The sequence below is a fragment of the Canis lupus genome, chromosome 14 (genome assembly GCF_048164855.1).
Source record: "Canis lupus baileyi chromosome 14, mCanLup2.hap1, whole genome shotgun sequence".
Taxonomy (NCBI): Eukaryota; Metazoa; Chordata; class Mammalia; order Carnivora; family Canidae; genus Canis; species Canis lupus.
In genome coordinates this window covers 46,765,787-46,787,483 of record NC_132851.1, presented here as the reverse complement: position 1 = coordinate 46,787,483, position 21,697 = coordinate 46,765,787, and the positions used below count along the sequence as shown (strand labels likewise).

At 48.3% G+C, this 21,697-nt stretch overlaps 1 protein-coding gene across 2 annotated transcripts; it reads left to right on the top strand.

Annotated features, from left to right (window-relative positions):
- Positions 1 to 655: 655 nt before the first annotated feature.
- OCIAD2 (OCIA domain containing 2) lies at positions 656 to 16,443 on the top strand. Of its 2 annotated transcripts, XM_072775002.1 has the most exons (7): positions 656 to 789; positions 3,507 to 3,634; positions 8,213 to 8,309; positions 9,950 to 10,003; positions 13,674 to 13,721; positions 14,688 to 14,805; positions 16,263 to 16,443. In XM_072775002.1, exons 2-7 carry the CDS (start codon positions 3,569 to 3,571, stop codon positions 16,342 to 16,344), a joined length of 465 nt encoding a protein of 154 aa, XP_072631103.1. In that variant the 5' UTR covers positions 656 to 789; positions 3,507 to 3,568; the 3' UTR covers positions 16,345 to 16,443. The 2 variants fall into 2 exon arrangements, with proteins under 2 accessions (XP_072631103.1, XP_072631104.1); XM_072775003.1 differs by lacking the exons at positions 656 to 789; positions 8,213 to 8,309.
- Positions 16,444 to 21,697: the final 5,254 nt, after the last annotated feature.

Sequence of the window (21,697 nt, the reverse complement as noted above, 5' to 3'; positions counted from 1 at the left end):
GTGAGGGGCGTTAAGCGAGCTCGTGATAGTGGCCATTTCACGGGTGCACACATACCCAGTCACAGGAGCCAGCTGACGCTCGCAGCCGGACCTGCCAACTGTGCATTCAAACCCACGGGCGGGCGGGCCGCAGGGGAGCACAGCTGGAGGGAGCGCCCCGGGGACGGCGCCGCAGCCCCGCGGGCGGGCGGAGAGGAACCAGCATCTCGGGGTCCCCGCTCCGGGGCGAGGAGGGAGGGGGGAGGGGGGAGGGAGGTTCCCAGCGCCGGGTTTCAGCCCCAGCGGCGGCGGGTGGGAGGGCGCTGAGGTCACGCAGGGAGGGAGGAGCCGCAGGCCGGCGTGGGTGCAGGTGCTGAGGGGGCAGGGGGCGGAGCCAGGGGAGGAGGACGCCCCCGGGGATGGGGGCAGCTGCCGGGAGGAGGGGGAGGAAGGGAGGAGGGAGGGGAAGAGGGAAAGATGGAGGAGGAAGGAGAGAGGGGGAGGGGGAGGAGGAGGGAGGAGGAGGAGGGGAGAGAGGAGGGAGGATGAGAGGAGGGAGGAGGAAGGAGAGAGGGGGAGGGGGAGGAGGAGAGAGGGAGGGGGAGGAAGGAGGAGGGGAGGATGGGGGAGGGGAGGAGGAGGAAGGAGGGAGGGGGAGGAGGGAGGAAGGGAGAGAGGAGGGAGGCGGGAGGCGGGAGGCGGGAGGAGGGCAGTCGGGCCCGGCGGCGGAGCGCGGGGAGGCGGCGGGTCCCGCGGCAGCTGCGGTCGCGGCGGGCTCGGCGCGGCTGGTCCGGATCCGCACCTGAGCAGGTGAGGCCTCCCCGGGGCCCGGCGGGAGCGACGGCGGGGAGCTGGGGGCGGGGGGGGGAGGGCGGAGGGGGTGCTCTCGCTCCACTGCTTGGGTCCCCAGGGGCGGGGGCGGGGGGATCCGGAGTCGCCCCTTGCTAACCCCTCGGGGCCTGGCTCGGCGGGTGGGGGTGCGGGGGGGGAGGGGTTTGGGGTCGTGCAGGTGGCCTCAGGCTGGGGACGGCGGACTCCTGCGGGCTGACTCCCTCCGCTGTGACCTGAGCCCGCGTCCTGCTGCGGGGGGGCCCCCCCAGCCCCCCTGCCCGGGGGTCGGAAGTCCAGACCCAACCACTGAAAAAGTAGAGGGACCCCAAAGCAGACCCGGGCCTGGTGGTGGGAGCTGCCCCCAGGAGTCAAGGCCTTCCCGGAGGGTTGCTCGGGTGGGCTGGGGATTCCCTGGGCGCCAGGGGGCCTGACCGCCGGAGCCCGGGATCTTTGCCCCCGGATCTGAGGCAGCGGCAGACCTGCCGCCTGAGCCGAGATTATCTAACAGGACTTAAGGCCAGCGCAGACTTCCTGGAGATCAGCAAGAAATAGGGTCAATGTGACAGCTGCTCGTGCTCCCCCGTGCAGGGCACTGAGCTGGGGCTTTATGGACCTCAGTCCCCCGTCCTCATCCCTCATCCTTGCAACAGCCCCTCAAGCCCCTCGCTCTGTGCATTACCTCCTCGTCACAGGTGCGAAAGCTGAGGCCACAGACACATTAAATCACTTGCCCCAGGGGCACCTGGTGGCTCAGTCGGTTGAAGCCTCTGCCTTCAGCTCAGGTCATGATCCCAGGACCTGGGGATCCAGCTCCACATAGGGCTCCCTGCTCGCTGGGGAGCCTGCTTCTCCCTCCCCCTCACTTTCCCTCTGTCAAATAAATAAATGAAAATCTTAAGAAAACAAAAATAAAAAAATAAAACTTGCACAGAGCTAGCAAGAGTAGAGTCAGGACCTGAACTCAGGCCTCTGACTCCAGGCCTCTCCAGTGTAGGGCATCCGCAGGCTGCCTCTATAACAACACATCTGAGGTTAAACCCTGCCCAGCTAATGGTCCCCTTGGTTCACATGCCTGGCAGTTGAGTGGGAAACAGAATCGTGTGTGACAAGGTTGTCACTGTGCAGGGGAGTTGGTGGTAGTCCAAGAGGCGGGGGCAGCAGAGTGCAGTGGCCATCGTTGGAGCCGGGTGGGGCAGGGAGGGTCCATGGTCCACCTGGAAATATGCCCATTCTTGCCAAATCACTCTTCTGAGCCATGTGGTACCAATAATTCATTTTCTCCTTCAGAAACTCCCACTCCTCTGTTCCCTATTATAATAGTGTAATAAGGAATATACTATTCCTTCTCAGTCATTTGCCTTGGCCTGTTTGTTTTGTTTTTCTTTTGTCGGTATTCCCTCGGCCTCAATGTTCTCATTTTCCAGCACTCTTTGTAGACAATTGTATTCGTGTTTCTCGCTTTACCTATCATTTTTATGACAGCAACTCCCAAAACTCCTGTTCCCTGCCTGTCCCTAATCTGTAACTCCAGACCCAAATGATCAAATATTCTAATTCCTACTGGCGGATTCCAATGCATGACCCCACAGGCACCCAAATCCAACACTTCCAAGCACAAGTTTATCATCTTTATCCTTCCCCAGGGTCTTGGTTCAGGTCTCTTCAGGTCCTTGGCTGGACTATTACAGCACCTTCCAAACTGATCTTCCTGTCTCTGGAGTCCATCTACCCCTTGAAAGCTCAAGAGTCTTAAGTCTTTAGTGCCTTCAGAATTGACCAGAGAGGGATCCCTGGGTGGCCAACCGGTTTAGCGCCTGCCTTTGGCCCAAGGCATGATCCTGGAGTCCTGGGATCGAGTCCCGCATCGGGCTCCCTGCATGGAGCCTCCTTCTCCCTCTGCCTGTGTCTCTGCCTCTCTCTGTGTATCTCTCCTGAAAAAAATAAATAAATAAATAAAATCTTAAAAAAAAAATGACCAGAGAGAATAGACCTTTCTTCTTCTCCTTCCTTAATACCCTGTACAAAGCTGTAAGGGAGCCCCTTGCATGTTGGGTAACTGCCGACTTGTCTATATTCCCCTTTAGACCAGGAGCTCTTGCAGCACTGATTTTCCCTTATCCATCTTTGTGTTCCTTGGCCCGACACACAAGACACAATAAGTGTCTACTTATTGAGTAGACACTCAATAAGCATTTGTTGTGGTTAGTGACCTTGTAATGAATTAAAACTTTGATTAGGACACAATTTTTTTAAGTAGTAAAACTGTGCATAGTGTGTCACTTCACTCTAAACCTGATCCGTCACCATAGTGAGTTAATTTGTGTGTGTTAGTGGGGGAGAAGCATTAGGACGTGAGTTTGCAGGGGATCCCTGGGTGGCTCAGCGGTTCGGCCCCTACCTTTAGGGCGTGATCCTGGAGTCCCAGGATCGAGTCCCACATCAGGCTCCCTGCATGGGGCCTGCTTCTCCCCCTACTCCTACAGTGAGTGCCTGTGTCTCTGCCTCTGTGTGTGTGTGTGTGTGTCTCTCATGAATAAATTAAAAAAAAATGGACGTGAGTTTGCAGATGGTGGCAGATGAAGACTGATGACAAAATGAAAACAAGTTTTCCAATTTGGTGAATTGATACTAAGGTTGTTTTTAAGGTTGATATGAAATTTAGCCACAGCATAGTGACTCCTTTCTACTTTCCTTAGGCCTTGGGTCAACGAGTAAGCTGAGTACACCCAACCAGAAGAGAAGCAAAGACGAAGGCATCATGGCTTCAATGTCTACTCATGGAAACCAAGATAAAGGCCCCCATTTGCCACCACCAAGCAAGCAGGTATATTTTTAATTCGGAAGTCTGCCAACTGAAGAGGACTATCATATAACGTTCCTTAAGCCTCATCCTTGAATGGTCACCTTGCTTTTTTTCAGCCTGGCACGTTGTTGGGTGGGTTCAAAGATAATGGGATGGGGAAGGAAAGTATTTTTTTAGCTTCCTTGAAAAAGAGCCTTTTACATTTTAATTTGTAAAATCCTTTCTTTACTCTTCCCTGCTCAGAATCTAGCCTAACTCGCTCTTACGTAGGCTGTCAGTGACTGGAGAAATTTCGTTTAGCAGAGCAAAACTCTTAACTGAATCTGACAGGATGATACATCATTCTTGTTTTTTACATTTTTGTTGCCAAGGCTAATCATACTAAGTATATGCTGCTGACCGCTATTCCCTAACAAATAAATTAAATTAGCAATCAGATTGAGAACCCTAGTGTTAACATGGGCACAGTCTTTCAAAGTGTAAAGAATGAATATTATATGTTTTGGGGCCACAAACATAAAGCAAAGATTAAGTATCGTGATGGTAAACGGAGTTCATGTTCTCTAGTGTCAACTTTTCCAGCTAAAAATAATTTAATGAAGGAGGTGGTATTAAAGGAGCAAAGTTTAGGAGAAGCAAACAGACAAATGATAGCAAGTCATAAGGAAAAGAATTCTGACACCCGAGTTGCCTCTGTGAAATAGAGAACCATGAAACATTTATGGCTGTACAGGAAAGGAGCACCAGAGCTCCCCTGGGGAGACCGTGCGGCAGCATCAGGCTTGACTTCAGGACTCACAGCTATTGTCATCATCTGGATCCCTGATCCTGGACGTGTATATAGGTGTATGTTTGGGACAGAGGAGGGAGGGAGGCGTTCCCTACGTTTGCCACAGCCATAGGCAGAACCAAGAAGAGGTATTTACACTGGGATAAGGAGTGCTTGCTGAGGAACAAAGGTAAGTGGAGAGTTCCTTCTCTGACCACTGTCATCTGTGTGCTGTGCTGTGGGGAGTCGTAAAGAAAGAAGACAAAGGTTACCTACTCAAGCTATTTATACAACTCCGAAGGCATAGGTGCCAAGGGGTCCTACCACCCTGTCATCGTGCAATATAAAGTGCTTGGTACAGTGGTACCTAGACGATGGGAAAGTACTACAAAGAGTCCAAAAACAAACACTGGCAAAATCAGACAAGGCAAAACACAAAAGCCAAAGAGCTCCGCCCCAAGAAAAACATTAAAGTCCAAGAGGTAAATGACAGAGATCTTATGTAAATAATTCACAAAAAAAGAAATACAAGTGTGACTTGTATAGTGAGGAACCAATGAAATAAAACTTGTTTTTAAAAAATGAACCACCCAGAGGATGGGAAAAAAAATTATTTTTGAATCACCTATCTAATAAGGGCCTAATATCCACAATACACAAAGAGCTTTGACAGCTCAACAACAAAAAGACAGCCCAATTTTTTTTAAATGGGCAAAGGACTTAAATAGGTTTTTCTCCAAGGAAAACTATGTGAGTGGCCAACAAGCAAATGAATAGATGCTCAATGTCACTGGTCATTAGGGAAATGCAAATCGAAACCACAGTGAGATACCATTTCACAATCACTAGCGTTACCATAATTATAAACAGAGACAGGGCAGCCTGGGTGGCTCAGTGGTTTAGCACCACCTTCAGTCCAGGATCTGATCCTGGAGACCCGGGATCGAGTCCCATGTGGAGCTCCCTGCATGGAGCCTGCTTCTCCCTCTGCCTGTGTCCCTGCCTCTCTCTCTTTCTCTCTCTCTCTCTGTTTTTCATGAATAAATACAATCTTTAAAAAAAAAAAAAAAAAGAGACAATTTAGTCCATTTCGCTTAAATTAATCAAAAAATTTATATCCAAAAAAATTTAAGGTGCTAATTTGAAAAGAACGGAAACAAAAGAGAAAATGAGAAGTGTCGACAAGAATGTGGGAAGACTGGAACTCTCATACTTTGCTGGGGAGACCGTACAATGGTGCAGCTGCTGAGGAAAAAACAGTTTGGTTGGCAGGTCCTCAGCAAGTCAAGCAGAGAATTACCGGACGGCCCCGCAGAATTGAAAACAGGTGTTCAAACAAAAGTTGCGCATCCATGCTCAGAGCAGCTCTATTCACAATAGCCAAAAGGTGGGAATGACTCAAATATCCATCAGTAGGTGACTGGATTTAAAAAAAAAAAAAAAGTGGTATATCTATTCAAGGGAATATTACTGAGACACAAAAAAAAAATGAATTAGTGACACCTGCTACAACATGGATGAACCCTGACAACATGCACAGGGAGAGAAGACAGCCACGAAAAGGACCATATGGTATGTATATGATGCCACTTAGGCATCCAGAGTAGGCAAATCCATAGAGACAGAAACAGATGAGCATGTCAGGTTGCTGAGGGTCGGGGGGAAGCAAGGAATGAGGCGAGACCCCTTAATAAATATGGAATTTCCTTTTGGGGCGATGAGAAAGTTCTGGAACTGGAAGGGGGTTGCGGCTGTACAGCCCCTGTGGATGTACTTAGTGCCTTGGATTGTATACATTAAAATGGTTAAAATGGTAAGTATTCTGTTTTGTGTATTTTAGCACCATGAAAAAGTACCGAGCCTCTGTGTGACGCAAGATGACAACCCAGGCAGTTGAGGGATTGCCCGAACATTCTAGAAGAAGGGCATTCTGGCTGAAAAATAGGTGGATTCTCAAACACATTAGTTATGAGAGAAACGCAGATGAGAAGAAAATATTACATTATACTGATTAGACTGTCGAAATTCAGAAAACTGGTTAATGCCAAATGTTATAAAATCTGTTCTTTAAAAAAAGTAAAAAATAAAAAATAAAAAAATAAAAAAATAAAAATCTGTTCTTTAATCTGCTAAGGATCCAGCTTACAGCTCCTAGGCAGGCTCTGTAGGCACCGAACATTCAGGCACTGCTGCTGTGAGTGGTTAGTGACGTAGCCACCGGGGAGAGAACTCTAGCAAGACTTTGTAAAAATAATAATAATAATAATAAAAGGACTTTGTCAGATGAGGAATACATGCATCCTATATTTTGCTTCTGGGTTTGTACCTGAAGACATTCTCACAGGGGCACTGACTGTAAGGAGATGTGTGTCGGTGGGGACTTGGAGGCCTGCTGGAGAATCGACCGGCCGTGAGGACACGGAACTGGGTGTATGAGCAACACGGGTGGATCTGAAAAGCACAGAGCTGAGTTGAAACCATTTTTTAAGCAAAATGATATATAGAAGTCAAAGCCATTTGCCTAAGAAAGATGCGTGCACCCGCAGCAATGAACGTCTTGCAACAACGGGTACCAACAAATGATGCACGTCAACCCCCCAGAATGGCAGCGATGGGTTGGGGGGGTGAGAAGGGAAAATGTAGGTGAGCGTGAGTGAGCATCCCGAGGGGCCTGAGTGACGGCGGTCAGTCCAGCGTGTAGCGTATTGACGTGAGCAAAAGGCTACTGCAGGTCTAGTAAAAACGATCGTGTCAACCGTGTCACTGGTTCCACGAAGCTACGGGCAGAGCACTTAAAAATGTGTAAAAAACCAGAAAACAAACCCTGAGAAGATAGAAAGCAGCGTATGCAGACAAATTAAAAGCAATCCGTTGAGGAGTTCGTAGCCCAAAACTGCGTTGGGGAGTATAAATGGGTGAGTGGAGACGGCACCTGTACGTGGCTACCTTGGAGCGCCCTGCTCGGAATGGGATCCCAGCTGTGTACCGTGTGCTTTAGGGGAAATCTCTTCGTCACCCAGGAGGCAGCACCAGCCTGGGTCTTAGGGACACTGAGGCAGGCAAAGGGAGCGAGGAGCATTTGCAAGCAGAGTGAGCTGTGTGGACAGAGACAGGAGCCCTCCCCATGCTGCTCCCTCCTCCTCCCCCTCCCCCCTCCTCCCTCCTCCTCCTCACTCCTCCTCACTCCTCCTCACTCCTCCCTCCTTCTCCCTCCTTCCTCCTCCCTCCCCCTCCCCCTTCCTCCCACTCCTCCCTCCTCCCTCCTCCTCCCCCTTTCTCCCTCCTCCCTCATCCCTTCTCCTCCCTCCTCCCTCCCCCTCCCCCTTCCTCCCACTCCTCCCTCCCCCTCCCCCTTCCTCCCACTCCTCCCTCCTCCTCCCCCTTTCTCCCTCCTCCCTCATCCCTTCTCCTCCCTCCTCCCTCCCCCTCCCCCTTCCTCCCACTCCTCCCTCCCCCTCCCCCTTCCTCCCACTCCTCCCTCCTCCCTCCTCCTCCCCCTTTCTCCCTCCTCCCTCATCCCTTCTCCTCCCTCCTCCTCCCCCTTCCTCCCACTCCTCCCTCCTCCCTCCTCCTCCCCCTTTCTCCCTCCTCCCTCCTCCTCCCCCTCCTCCTTCCTCCTCCCCCTGCCTCATCCCTCCTCCTCCCTCCTACCTCCTCCCTCCTCCTCCCACTCCTCCCCCCTCCTCCTCCCTCCTCCTCCTCCTCCCTCCTCCTCCTCCTCCCTCCTCCTCCCCCATCCTCCTCCTCCTCCCTCCTCCCTCCTCCGGGGCAAACAGAGCAGACGCCGTGCTAACAACCCCAGTCCGCTCACCGTGTACCTTTCCTTACAGAGCCTGTTATTCTGTCCAAAATCAAAACTGCACATCCACAGGGGAGAGATTTCCAAGATTATCCGAGAATGTCAAGAAGAAAGTTTCTGGAAGAGAGGTAATTGCGTCCCCTCTTACTCTTTGTTAACAAACTGCCCACGTGTCACGGTAGAATTCTGGGGATGGTTCACCTCCGAGTGGGGCCTTTGCCCAGCTCCCCCTGAAGAACAGCCACGTCGGGGGGCTGTGTAGAGGCAAACCCCGCCGAGATCCTCTTCGGGGCCCAGACGGCATCGGAGTCCGGAGCACCTTCCCCCATTTAGCCAGAAGTGAGGCACACTCGGGACCTGTTCTTCTCTGGGGGCCCAGGACACATCCCAAGAGTGCTATTTAGAATTTCTTGAAAGATTCGACCTTCCTGGGTTTCGCTAGACTCTCCCCTCCTCTGGATTCAGGAGCGATGTCAGGCTCAGGGCTTCACCCCGGAGCCAAGCCCATGCGGCCCCTGGAGAAATCCCCTGTTGAACATTTGCGGGATGAGTGAAGAATGTGCCAACATTCCGCGGCTGCTTCTCTTCGAAGGCTCTGAAATGACCTTTCCTGCTGACTCCCTTCCTCTCGCCAGGCCCGCCTCACAGAGACAAGGGTGTGAATTCATGCTGTGTGTTCAAGTCTCTTCCAATTTAAAAAAAAATTCACGATTTGTCATTTGAAAATGTCAGGATAGGCCCACAGATCTAGCCCCCCGTGTTCTGCAGCACGGGGATGATTTATACTTGGAAATGCACTTTGTGATTTCTCAGATCGTTCAAGTTCAGGGTCAATCGTTTGGGAAGTGACACTTGAGAACTTGATAGTCACCATACATTATTGTCATTATTGATGGCGCTCCCAGAAATCCATGGTTTTTAAAAAAAATGTTTGCACCTATGAATCAGTAACTTAGCTAAGCGCTAGCAAAGTAACATTTCAGTGTGACCCATTCGAGTACCATCAGGTAGATGAGAGGGGAGAAATCGGTTGCTGTTCGATTTTTCTTGGTTGCTAGGAAGAGCTTGATGTTTATCAGCTCTCTTACTCTTTTGGAACGAGGGCTGCATTTTGATAGAACTGGATACGCCTTGGCCAGACTAACTTGCCTGCTTTAAAAAATCATAGCCCAGCACCACCCCGTGTTTAACAGGAATGTGATAATCTTGTAATCTTCAGAAAATAGGCAGATCCGAATTGTGCGGCCAAGTCAATTGGCCCAAGTCAAGTCATTCAAGACTAAAGGTAGGCACGGGCCTGGATAGGGTATAAAGAGCTTTCTTGTGCTGGTTTTTTTATTTTATTTTATTTTATTTTATTTTATTTTATTTTATTTTATTTTATTTATTTATTTATTTATTTATGCTGGGTTTTTTAATGTAGGATTGAACATTTCACAAGACACAGCTAAGTGTGCACGCACACACCGAGAGGCTGGTGCACTGTGGGCATTCAGTAAAAGTGGATGTCGGAGATGGAGGGGCATGTAGCTAGGTTGTCACACCGAACCTGTGTTTCGGGTTGAGTGACTGGGGCAGATCTCAAGAAAATTCTGCATGCGGTGTTTAATAAATATTTGTTGAGAAAGTATAATAACAAATGACTGAAAACTCGTCGCCAAGGTAGATAAGAGAGGGAGGGAAAAACACGCAGACTAATTTCCCCTGACTTCTGGGTGAGGTGCCAAGCTTTAAAATTGCAATATTGAAGGGCCTATTTCTTTCACAGCCCTGCCTTTCTCCCTCATGAGCATGCTTGCCACCCAAGGGCTCGTCCACCAAGGTAAGATTCTGTATCTGTTTCATAATTAAACTTTAGAAAGCCCCGTTTTCACGGACTCTCCGGACAGCTTTTTTGGCCCCTGGCATTTGTTTCTTGGTGAAGGATTTATTTATGCAGGTTTTTGCTTGTTTTCAGATGAAGTCCCCCTCCTCCCCCCCGAAGATGTCCTAATCTCCAGAATGAGTGGCTATGTTAGGTTATGTGGCAAAGGGAAATTAAAGTTGCAGATAGAATTAAGGTTGTCCGTCAGCCGACCTTAAGAAGATAAATCTGGCTTATCAGGTTGGGCCCAGTGTCATCAGAAGTGTCATTAAAAATGCAAGAGTGGATCAGAAGATGGAACCAGAGGGATGGCAGCTCGGGAAGGGCTCTCGGCTCAATATTGCTGGCTGTGAAGATGGAGCAAGGGCCCCTGAGTCCACGGATGTGGCTGGGCCTCCAGAAGCTGCAAAGGCAAGAGACCCTAGAGCCTCCAGAAAGGAATTCGGCTCTGCTAATACCCTGAGTTTAACCCAGTGCTCTGGTCCGAATGCTTGTGTCCTCCAGGTTCACATGTTGAAGCCCCAACACCCACGGTGATGGTGGTAGGAGATGGGGTCTTTGGAGGGGAGGTGGAGCCTTGGAAAGGGGAATTAGTGCCCTTGGAAAAGAGATCCCACAGAGCTCCCTAGCCCCTTTCATCCCAGGACAAGACAACAAGAAGTCCGTGACCCCAAGTGGGCCCTCACCCGACCATGCTGGCTGGCACCTGACCTTGGATCTCAGCCTCCGGGACTGAGAACTAAATTTCTGTTGTTTATAAGCATCCAGGGTGCCGTATTTTGGTGAAGCCACCCAGATGGGCTGGCTTCACCCAGTGAGACCCCTTTGGAGCCTCTGACCTCAAGAACTGGAAAGTAACCAATCCATGTTCCTTTAGACCACGAGGTTTGTAGTTAAGTTGTTACAGCACGGGAAACCGGTGCGGTGCCTTTCTCTGTGCCCGAGTCCCTAACTTGAACAACAGAGCAAGAGAACTAGCAGCCGCCCCGCATCTGCCCCATAGGCTCTCCCTGCCTCTTAGAGTTTCCCACTCTCCCTGTGTAGCCCTCTTCTTTTTGATCTCTGTCTACCAGGGCCCCCCAGAGTCACTGCCTGGTGCCCAGGTAACAGGAAGGCGCCTGACTTTGCTGCAGCCCAGCATCCTGAAGGCCGCTGATTACCAGGACTTTCAAAAGAGTTTTATACCCAGTAAATGTGAGGGAAAATGTTCTCATTCTTTTTGGGGTCTGAAAGACCACATATGTCGTATATATAGGAGAATCCCGTTCACTCAATATTACTCTTGTCTGTAAAGGTGATTTATTAAATATGATTTCATTTTTTAATATTTATTATTTATTTGAGGGGATCCCTGGTTGGCTCAGCGGTTTGGCACCTGCCTTTGGCCCAGGGCGCAATCCTCGAGTCCCAGGATCGAGTCCCACGTCAGGCTCCTGACATAGAGCCTGCTTCTCCTTCCTCCTGTGTCTCTGCCTCTGTCTCTTTCTATCATAAATAAATAAATAAATCTTTTTTAAAAATTATTTAATTGAGAGAGAGAGAGATCATGAGTGGAGGGATGGGCAGAGGGAGAGGGAGAGAAGTCCTTAAGCAGACTCCTCACTGAGCCCGGAGCCTTACACGGCGCTCCATCCCAAGACCCTGAGATCATGACCTGAGCCAGAATCAAGAGTTGGCTACTAAAAAAAAAAAAAAAAAAAAAAAAAAAAAAGAGTTGGCTACTCCACTGACTCCACCGCCTAGGAGCCCGGATTTCATTTTTATAACTGGAAGAGAGCCTGTTTATAGAAGTATATTCATCAATCAGTAGCAAGCCGTTGTCAGACCATTTCTGACAACAAAAACGTATGGCCCCAACATCTACCGGAACGATGTTTTCTAGATACAAAGGGTTTCAAATCTACAATCTGCATGTGTGCACATGTACTTTTCCAGGTTCCTGTATCGGTTTTCTATGGCTGCTAAATTCCCACAAGCCTAGTTAGTGACTTAAAACAGTACAAGTTTATTATCTCACGGTTTGGGAGGTCAGAAGCCCAAAATAGGCCTCTGGGGGCAGAAATCAAAGTGCTAGCAATGCTGCGGGCCTCCCCGGGGCGAGTGGGGGAGAGGCTGGTCTGGGGCCTCCCTTCCCTCCCAGCTTCTAGAGACCCCCCACATCCCCTGCTCGTGGCCCCTTGCTCGGCCTGCAAGCCAGCACCACTGAGGCAAGTTCCTTTGGCTCTGGCTCTGAATTTCCCTCTTCCACTCTCGAGATGAATACGTCTTGATGACATTGGGTCCACCCAAATAATCCAGGATAATCTTCCTATATTGAAGCTATGATTAGCAATCCTAATTCCATTTTCTTCCTAGTTCCCAGGGGTTGGGTATGGACATCTTTAGGACACTGTTACTCTGCCTACAGCAGATTTTATTTTTTTTTTTTAAAGATTTTATTTATTTATTCATTAGGGACACACAGAGAGAGAGGGGCAGGCCCCATGCAGGGAGCCCGATGCGGGACTCCAGGATCACACCCCGGGCCGAAGGCGGCGCTAAACCGCTGAGACACCCGGGCTGCCCTGCCTACAACAGATTTTAATGTTTTTGTTTTAAAATTGTGATAGAAAAAAAATAAAAATAAAATAAAATTGTGATAGATATATACTGTGAAGCTCTAAACTGGGACTCTGTTGAATTACTTAAAAAAACAAGGGGGCGATGCCTCGTTGCCTGCAACTAAGTTCTTAGCCCCACCTTTGCCTTGATAGCTTTTTTTTTTAAGATTTTATTTTTTAAATAAAAAGAAAAAATAAAAAAATAATAAATATTTTATTTTTTAAGTCATCTCCACACCCAGTGTGTAGCTCAAACTTACACATCGAGATTGAGAGTCGCATGCTCCACAGACTGTGCCAGCCAGGAGCCCTGCCTTGACATCTTGATTTATTTATTAAGATTTTATTTATTTACTGAGACAGAGAGAGCTGGAGGAAGGCAGAGGGAGATGGAGAATCCCAAGTCGACTCTGCTCTGAGCATGGAGCCTGACGTGGAGCTTGACCTCACGACCCTGAGATCATGACCTGAGCTGAAACCAGTAGGTGGCACTCAACCAGCTGAGCCACCCAGGTGCCACCCCACACACCCCCGCCTCGATATCTTTAAATCAGACTTGAATTTTCTGTTTCATATTCTTTTTTCTAGACATTCTGGCAAGCTATTACTTGCTACTTGCCAAAAATGGTTATTTGCAAGTTAAGCTCAATCAAGAATTGACTTCTAACTCTTAAAAAATCACCTCTTCACAGGCACCCGGGGGGCTCAGTGGTTGAGTGTCTGCCTTCGGCTCAGAGTGTGACCCTGGGGTCCTGGGATCAAGTCCCACATCGGGCTCCCCGAAGGGAGCCTGCTTTTCCCTCTGCCTGTGTCTCTGCCTCTCTCTCTCTGTGTGTGTCTCTCATGAATGAATGAATGAATGAATGAATGAATGAATGAATGAATAAATAAATAAATAAATAAATAAATAAATAAATAACCTCTTTAGATGGAGAATCTATACATCTTAAACTTTGAAGGTCTCTTTATACTTTGTAAACCTGAAGTCATAAACTGAAATAATAATGTATTTATATATTGCTCCTTAGGTTATTTAGCATCTAACCCAAGATTTGGATCATTGCCCAAAGTCGCACGTAAGTCATAGAAGTTCGAAAAAGAAAAGATTCATTTTTTTAAAAGCTGTTTATAGCAACTGGCGATAGGGACGTCAGGCTAACCGACTGCCTGTGTTGACTCTGAAAGATCAGACTCTGTTTTTTGTCACTTTGCCGTTCTTGGTTCATTCAGCACTTTCTGATACAGGGCTGAGCAGTAGGGCCTCCAGCTGCGACAAGCCTCTTTTTAAAGCCTGGACGAAGAGGATGAACGAGAGGAAACTGACAGCAGAGCCTCTGAATGATGGAGCCATCGGGGGTTTTAATTCTCCTTTTGGCTAGCCTTTTCAAAATAGTTTCTGTAATGGACATAGCAAATGAGAAATGGCTTAAAAATCGGGGACTTTGTAATAATACCCTGACCCTAAACTTGGGGCCTCCTCCTATTCCACTCATGATACATGGACCTCTTGTGTAGGGAGGATGCACCCCAGTGTACAGCCTGAACCGTCACTCCCAGCAGGAGGAGCAGGTTGGCTGTTTGTCCCCTGGGAGGTTCCCTCTGACTCGTGCCCTCTCTCCCCTGCAGGCAGGATGGATTGCTCCCCCTACTCCAACCCATAGAGAGAATGTAAGGGATTTCCTGCCAAGTAATTTGGAAGCTACCTATAGCCACAGCCCAAACCCCACCCCTTCCTTCCCTGGTGGCCTCAGACATTTATCTGCCAACTGGGTCTCCTTCTACCGCTGGTCTCTGAGACAGCACCTTCGCTTGCTCTGTCCCGCTCTCCCCTGACCACCCACTCAAAAGTGACGACATCACTAAGTCTCCATTTCCCCATCCTGCTCTTTAATGGGGAGATTCATCCCCAGAGGTTGTGTTGGTTGATTTATCATGGTAGTTTTCGTGTAAATACGACTACTGTTCCTGTAGAAAGTTCTAGAAGATAATTAATGGGGGAGATTCTGAACTTTTCAATGATCTTTCCTACCTTGCTTTTGCAGTTGCGGGTATCTTGGGATTTGCCCTTGGGAAGGCATCGTACATACGAGTATGCCAGAGTAAATTCCATTCCGTTGAAGATCAGCTACGTGGGGCTGGCTTTGGTCCAGGGCATAACAGGTTTGTGACTTTTTAAAAAATTTTATTGTTTTTTATTTTCATTCTGGTATAGTTAACGTACAGTGTTCTGTTAGTTTCGGGTGTACAATCTAGACATTACTCAGGCTCATGATGGGTGCTCCTTAATCCCCATCATCTACTTCACCCATCTCCCACCCACCTTTCCTTGGGGGACCATCCGTTTGTCTTCTAGCGCTGAGAGTCTGTTTCTTGGTGTCTCTCTTTTTTCCTTTGTTCATTTGTTTTGTTTCTTAAATTCCACATATGAGTGACATCATATGTTATCTGTCTTTCCCTGACGGACTTGTTTTGCTCAGCGTAATACTCTCTAGCTCCATCCATGTAGTTGCAACAGGTTCATGATCTTTTTGATTGAGGGATTTTAATGAAGACAATCATAAAAAGTCAAACGAAGGCCCTTTCATGCCTCATACCATTGAACAATTTTCTGCATATCCATTTGTGGGAAAATGACCCTCTTTAACTCTCAATTGTTGAGCTGCTGCAGTTCAACTTCAATAATAATTATGACTCAGTTACCTAGTTCATTTGCTCCACATTCCGTGAGCACCTACCATGTTCAGGGCAGAGTGCAGGTCTCTAAAGAACATCTTCATCAGCAGACGTGGCTTCTGCCATCACGGAGCCGCACGGAACGTGAACAGGCTTCTTTGCTGCAAGACTTCTTGGGACCCTCCTAGGTTATTATGTATCATGGTTCTCATTCAGAAGCGTGGGAGAAAAAAAAAAAAAAAAAGGAAGCGAGGGAGCTAAGGACATTCCCTCTGCAGTTAGAGTACCTCGGACCAGTCTCTGATACTCCCTGGTCTCCAGACTTCTCCTCCGTAGAGAATGGTGATCGGGACTGTTTTCGTGGCATGCTAAGGAGTATAAATGATGATTTCTGGCAGGAAGTGCTCGGTATAGAATAGCTATTTCTGCAAGAGTATTTATAGGACTAATGGTGGGGACACAGTTCTCTAAAGACCCTCGCTTGTCACAGTGGCTTCTATTTGAGAGGCAGCGTGAAAAATGTGAGAACATTGGACATGAAGATCATTATTGGCACTTTTTTTGGATGAAATTCTGGGGGCATCTCAAACCACAAAACAGCTCCCATTTTTCTTTTAAAAATTAGGCTTGTGGACTTTAACATAGAAAATGTCTCCCGGGGCGCCTGGGTGGCCCAGTCGGTTAAGCTATCTGACTCTTGATTTCAGCTCAGGTCATGATCTCGGGGTCGTGAAATCAAGCCCCACGTTGGGCTCTGCGCTGGGCATGGAGTCTGCTTGAGATTCTCTCCCTCCCTCTCCCTCTGCTGCTCCCCCGCCACTCAAGCTCTCTGTAAAACAAACAAACAAACAAAGAACAGAAAGAAAGTGTCAGCCAATGATGTTGTGTGAAGACTAGACCTTCCAGGGTCAAGGCACAAACTTCTGTTTTTGCTTCCGTTCTAGGCACTGCCTGCTTACCTGTGAGGAATGCAAAATTAAGCACGGATTATACGAGAAGGGAAGTTCCCAGCCTTCAGCTTCCTAAACGTGTATCTACGGCTTCTGGAGTTTCTCCAACCTCTGAATTTGAACACATTCAAAATTTCAAGTGTACTTTAAAATAATACACGTGTAGTGGAACAGACACATTGTGATCCTCTCACTCTTTTGAAATGCTTTCCATGGGAGATTCTCAGTTAAACCAAGCGGTATATGTTTGTCTGCTATTTGAGAACATGTCCGGAGCATTCACACACCAAAAAAAGAAATTACGTGGCACCCCTTCCCTTGCTTACAGCTACGTGAAAAGAGCTTAGAGCCTTCCCTGATGCGTTTTTTCTCACTCTGCATTTGTTCAGGGTATTCAGGTCTCTGAGAGAGGATGGAAATGAATGTAGGGAGGAACTTGGGAAGTCACGGCCCACAGAAAACCCATGTGTATAGAGATAGGAACACCGGGCAAGAGAGATTGTGTCTTACAGGTTTGAGAAGCGCTTTCTAAAATGTAGAGACTAAGATTTTTAATGAAATTTTTAAAAAATGTTTCCCTTGAAAGAGTTGGAATCTGAGCCCACGTTCCTTTAGTGACCTAGATGACTTTCTCCTCATCGGTATGGTAAAGTTTTGGGAAAGCCTGTCATCTTTAGATTACTTGTTTAGCTGATGGGTGCATGCATGCTCATTGTCGGCCCTAAAGAACTGGGTTCTTGTAGGTACCGCTAGTGGCCTGTATATAAATATGTACAACTTTCCAAACTGTGTCTCCTCTCCCGAGGAACAGTTTGTTTATGGGAACAATCCCGGGAAGAATTAATTCATAGAAATGATAAGCTTTTAGGGCTATAAAGAGCTTAGAAGCAGTCAACCCAACCCTAGGGGTTGGATTCCTATTGCCAGGTTTTTTGCATGAAAACAGCCCGCCAACCAACCAACCTCTTCCATTAGGACCTTGTGTTTTATGGCAAGTTGTCTGAGCCGTACATGAAAATTGCCCTTGCATCTTGACATTTTCTCAGGAAAATGCTTTATGTACGTGTCATCATTTATGTACTAGGTTTGTGCATGTGTGTACGTATGTGTGAGCGTGTGTACGTGTTTGTGTTTTACTTAATACATCCTGAAATCTATACTATGCAGGTAAAAAGGGAAATCTCAACAGAAGTTAATAATTGATATAAAACATTAGCTTATTTTTTAAGATTTAAAGTAAATATTTCAGAGGGAGAGCACAAACGTGAAAAGGGGGAGGTGCAGAGAGAGAGGGAGAGCCAGCTCCCCGCTGAGCAGAGAGCCTGATGTGGGGCTTGATCCCAGGACCCCGGGATCATGACCAGAGCCCAAGGCAGATGCTTAACTGACTGAGCTACCCAGGCACTCCAAATATTTTTTTAAATACCAAAAATAGGAGTTTTTATTTTTGTGTGAATATTAAGCGTCTGAAATAGAGTGATTTTGACTTCGTCTCCTTGATATCACACATTCTGGTCGTTGAGGTGGTAGAGTCCTATTTCTGTAAATCAGAACCCAGAGCCAACATCGTAGCGTCACAGATTTAGCTGAAGGCCTGGCTCTGACAACTAGCCATTGGTGACCCTTGGTTCTGTCGGTGATTGGCCAAAATTCAAAATTAGGCACATTTATGTCCTGCAAGACAGAACCTGATTTCCTGGGGATCGGATCATCTTCACATTGCTAACCACAGGGAGTTAATGTTGAGATCAGTCTTGGGGATACTGGGAAAAGATGAATCTATGATTGGTGAAGAGCTCATTGTTCTCACAGCCCACATTTTCATCGTTCTTCTGACTCAGACTGGATTTATTCAGGCTCTCGGCTTTTCCTAAGTTACTCATTGAAACATTTTATCACAGTGATCTCTGCTTTCACACAGTGAAAGGAAATCAATAAAGAAAAACCTGGAAGGTCACCCAACAAATCTCAAATATTTTGCTGCATTATCTATTGCATGTATTAGGAAGCGCGTATCTGGGGGAGGATGTCTGTTTCTTGTAGGAAGAGGTGTCGAAGGAGTGGCATTTGTCTCTCGGCATTTAGAAGTCACCAACACTACCACACTGGTCATCAGCTCGTGAAAGCAGCACCTTCGTGATTAAAAAAAAAAAAAAAAAAAAAAAATGTATATAATGCTTGTGTATCTTAAAATTCCCACTTAGGCAAATATAGTCTTTTGCTGTCAGGATAGATGACTTATCTATCTTCTGTTAACATTATGAAAGTAATAAAAGATCTTGAGTGACTCGATTAAAACAATGAAAATGTCATGTAGATCATCTCGATTTTCAAATAGTGCGATCTGTTCATCCAACAAAACCTTTCCACTTTACTTTTTAAAGATTTATCTATTTATTTATTTGTGATAGACATAGAGACAGAGGCAGAGACACAGGCAGAGGGAGAGGCAGGCTCCATGCAGGGAGTCCGATGTGGGACTCGATCCCGGGTCTCCAGGATCAGGCCCTGGGCCGAAGGCAGGCGCTAAACCGCAGAGCCACCCGGGCTGCCCCGAAATAGGATTTTTATTCTTCTTTCACAGAATGGGCTTTAAATATTGGGCGCAGGTTCCTCTGAGTGTCTTCAACCGTTGGAGCGGGGTGTCCAGCCTGTCGCATGCTGGTCTGGGGACGGCTGGAGAGGTCTGTACTGTCCTCTCTTTCCAGTCCCAGCAGGAGCGCCCTGGCCCCCCAGCCCCCCGGGCTCCTCCCCGGCTCCACCACTTTCCCACACGGAGTCAGCCACCTGGGCCTCCGTTTCCTCCTGTGCCCAGTGGACACACTGGAGGCTCCCCCATGGGGCGTTCATGACAATCAAATGAGCTAATACTCACAGAATGCCACACTAGAGCACGGCTCCGACAGCCCCGGGAGGGACGGTAGCTGTCAGACGTTAGCTGTCACCACCAGCACCACCACCAGCACCAGAACCACCACCACCAGCACCACCACTATTACTACTACTTTCGGTGGAGCCCAAAAATACGTGATTGTGTCACCCGTCTGGCCTGGGCTAGGCTTCCACATGACCCATCCTGAAGTCGCCTCCCCTTGTTAGGCTCACGCAGCTGGTCGCTCTGAGCGAAGGCAGCTCATTCCACTCTTGGCTCTTTCCGAGTTCACGACGCTCTTCTCGGGCCTTTGCACTTTGAGACGCGTGATTCGACAGGTGAGTATTGTGTCGAGTGCCCTGGGAAATACTCCATTCACCCTTCCGGCTTCTGGACGGGCGGCGTTGATGGTGAGTGCCCGAAGACTCTGGGTCGACTGAGGGATGGTCTTGAAGAATTTATTGGAACCCCCCCCCCCCCCAAAGAGCAGTTTGGTTGATTGGAGGAGAGGATCTCTCATCTCCAGATGTGAGCGGCAGGAATGAGGGTCGGGATGGGGAGGTGATGGCAGAGGAAGGGCCGGAGAACGATGGTGGGGAAGAAAGAGCAAGAAGGCACCTCCCTGAATACCTCGCTGATTTTGAAAATCAGGGCTGTCACCACAGGCCTTAGGATGTGGGAGCCCAGAACGACTTCAGTCATTAATTCGATAGGATGTTTTTCAAGATCTACAATATGCAAGGCAACGTGCTAGAAAAAATAGGGGTATTTGTACATCCTGGCCCTCAAAGCAGCAAATAGAGGAGAAAAGATGTGTGAATCAACAGCTCTACCTCGATGTGATGTGGGGTCTGTGTGAGCTAGATACAAACCAACGGCCACTGTATTTGGGGGCAGCATGGTCACCTTAGCTGCCTTAGAGATTGGATTACCAGCCTCATCCTTACCTCTCCTTACAGCTATGCCTCTTGACACGTAGTTTTGCATCTCCTTCCCACCGTGAGTGGGGCAAACTAGCTTCTCTTGACTTTGGGTTTGTCCACGTGACTTGCTGTAGGCGAGACATGAGGCAGGAACGAAGGTGTGCCAGGTCCAAACTTAAGCCTGAAGAGCCCTGTGCTTCCTCCTAGGTCTCTCCAGGGTCATCAGATCAGGCCCAAGACTAGATGCAGGACCAACAGCCTGCACACCGAGCCACCAGCTCCACAGTTGCCTGAGATCTAATCTCTCTGATCCCTTTTTTTTTTAAAGATTTTATTTATTCATGAGACAAAGAGAGAGAGAGAAGCAGAGGGAGAAGCAGGCCCCATGCAGGGAGCCCAACCGGGACTTGATCCCAGGACCTCGGAATCACACCCTGGGCCAAAGGCAGGTGCTCAACCGCTGAGCCCCGCAGGCAGCCCCAATCCCTACTCTAATGCTCAGAGCAATTCTGCTTTTCTATCAAATTCTAACGTAGCAACCAGGCAGCTGTAGGTGAAGTGCTGCCTTAGCACAGACCTAAAACACGTGGCCTTGGTCTAGGGAACACGGGGCAGATGGATGCCGGCAAGGCTTCGGGGAGATGGCTAGTGAAAACCTAAAAAGCCGGGGTAGGGTGTTAGCAGAAGCTTAACAAGCCTCCAAGGAGGCTGTCCAGGAAGGCTCACAGAAGAGAGAGGGAAACGTTCTTGGAAGTTGGAAGAGATTTTGATAATGAGGTGTATAGAGTTTAGCCAACACAGAGAATAGAAAACATACCTAACAAACCCCATGATCTGGCTAAGACTTCTGGGCAGTGTTGAAGACAACACCTGGCTTTTTCTAGCTGTTTAAAATGAGAAGAGACGTAATATGAACTTATTCCAAATGTGACCTGTAGACAATGTAAAGGCTCATTAGTTTCTTAAGCCAGCAAAACTTATTCTAAGAAATGGCTTCCAGGCAAAGATCAAACCCAAAGTGGGGCCTAAAGTTCTGTTCAAGAGCACAGGACAGTGCCTCCTTCATAGGACGTGTCAGACACACAAGGGCCCTCTATAGGTCTTACAGGCATAACCCTGTAGACCCGGTGCGAGGTTTCGAAGAATCTCAGGGTTGCTGTTCATCAGCCTCACAGGGAGCCCAGTGTAGAAAACGAAGTCTCTGGGGCCATTGGGTGGCTCAGTCGGTTAAGTGTTGAACTCATGAGTTCAAGCTCCACGTTGGGCTCCAATCACTGGGTGTGGAGCCTCCTTAAAAAGGGGGGGAGGGGGATGGTCTCCAACAAACTTATGGCTTTCCTGTAATGGAATGGATTAGAAGTGGATACTTCAGAATGCCACAGGTTTAAAAAACTAAAAGGACGCCTGGGTGGCTCAGTTGGTTGAGCGTCTGCCTCCAGCTCGGGTCATGATCCGGGGGTCCTGGGATCGAGTCCCGCATGGGGCTCCCTGCTTGGTGGGGAGTCTGCTTCTCCCTCTACCTACCCCTCTCACCTCTCCCTGACTCCCTCCCCCGCCCTCCATGTACACATGTGCTCTCTGAAATATTAAAAAAATAATTAAAAATTGTGTTAGTTTGGACAGGGATAGTATAG

Bases quoted from the DNA above. Each gene is read 5' to 3' on its own strand.
- OCIAD2 (XM_072775002.1), top strand. From the start codon at position 3,569: ATGGCTTCAATGTCTACTCATGGAAACCAAGATAAAGGCCCCCATTTG. The intron at 13,722-14,687 runs GTAAGTCATAGA...TTGCTTTTGCAG, and splicing joins ATCATTGCCCAAAGTCGCAC to TTGCGGGTATCTTGGGATTT. The intron at 14,806-16,262 runs GTTTGTGACTTT...CTTCCGTTCTAG, and splicing joins TTTGGTCCAGGGCATAACAG to GCACTGCCTGCTTACCTGTG.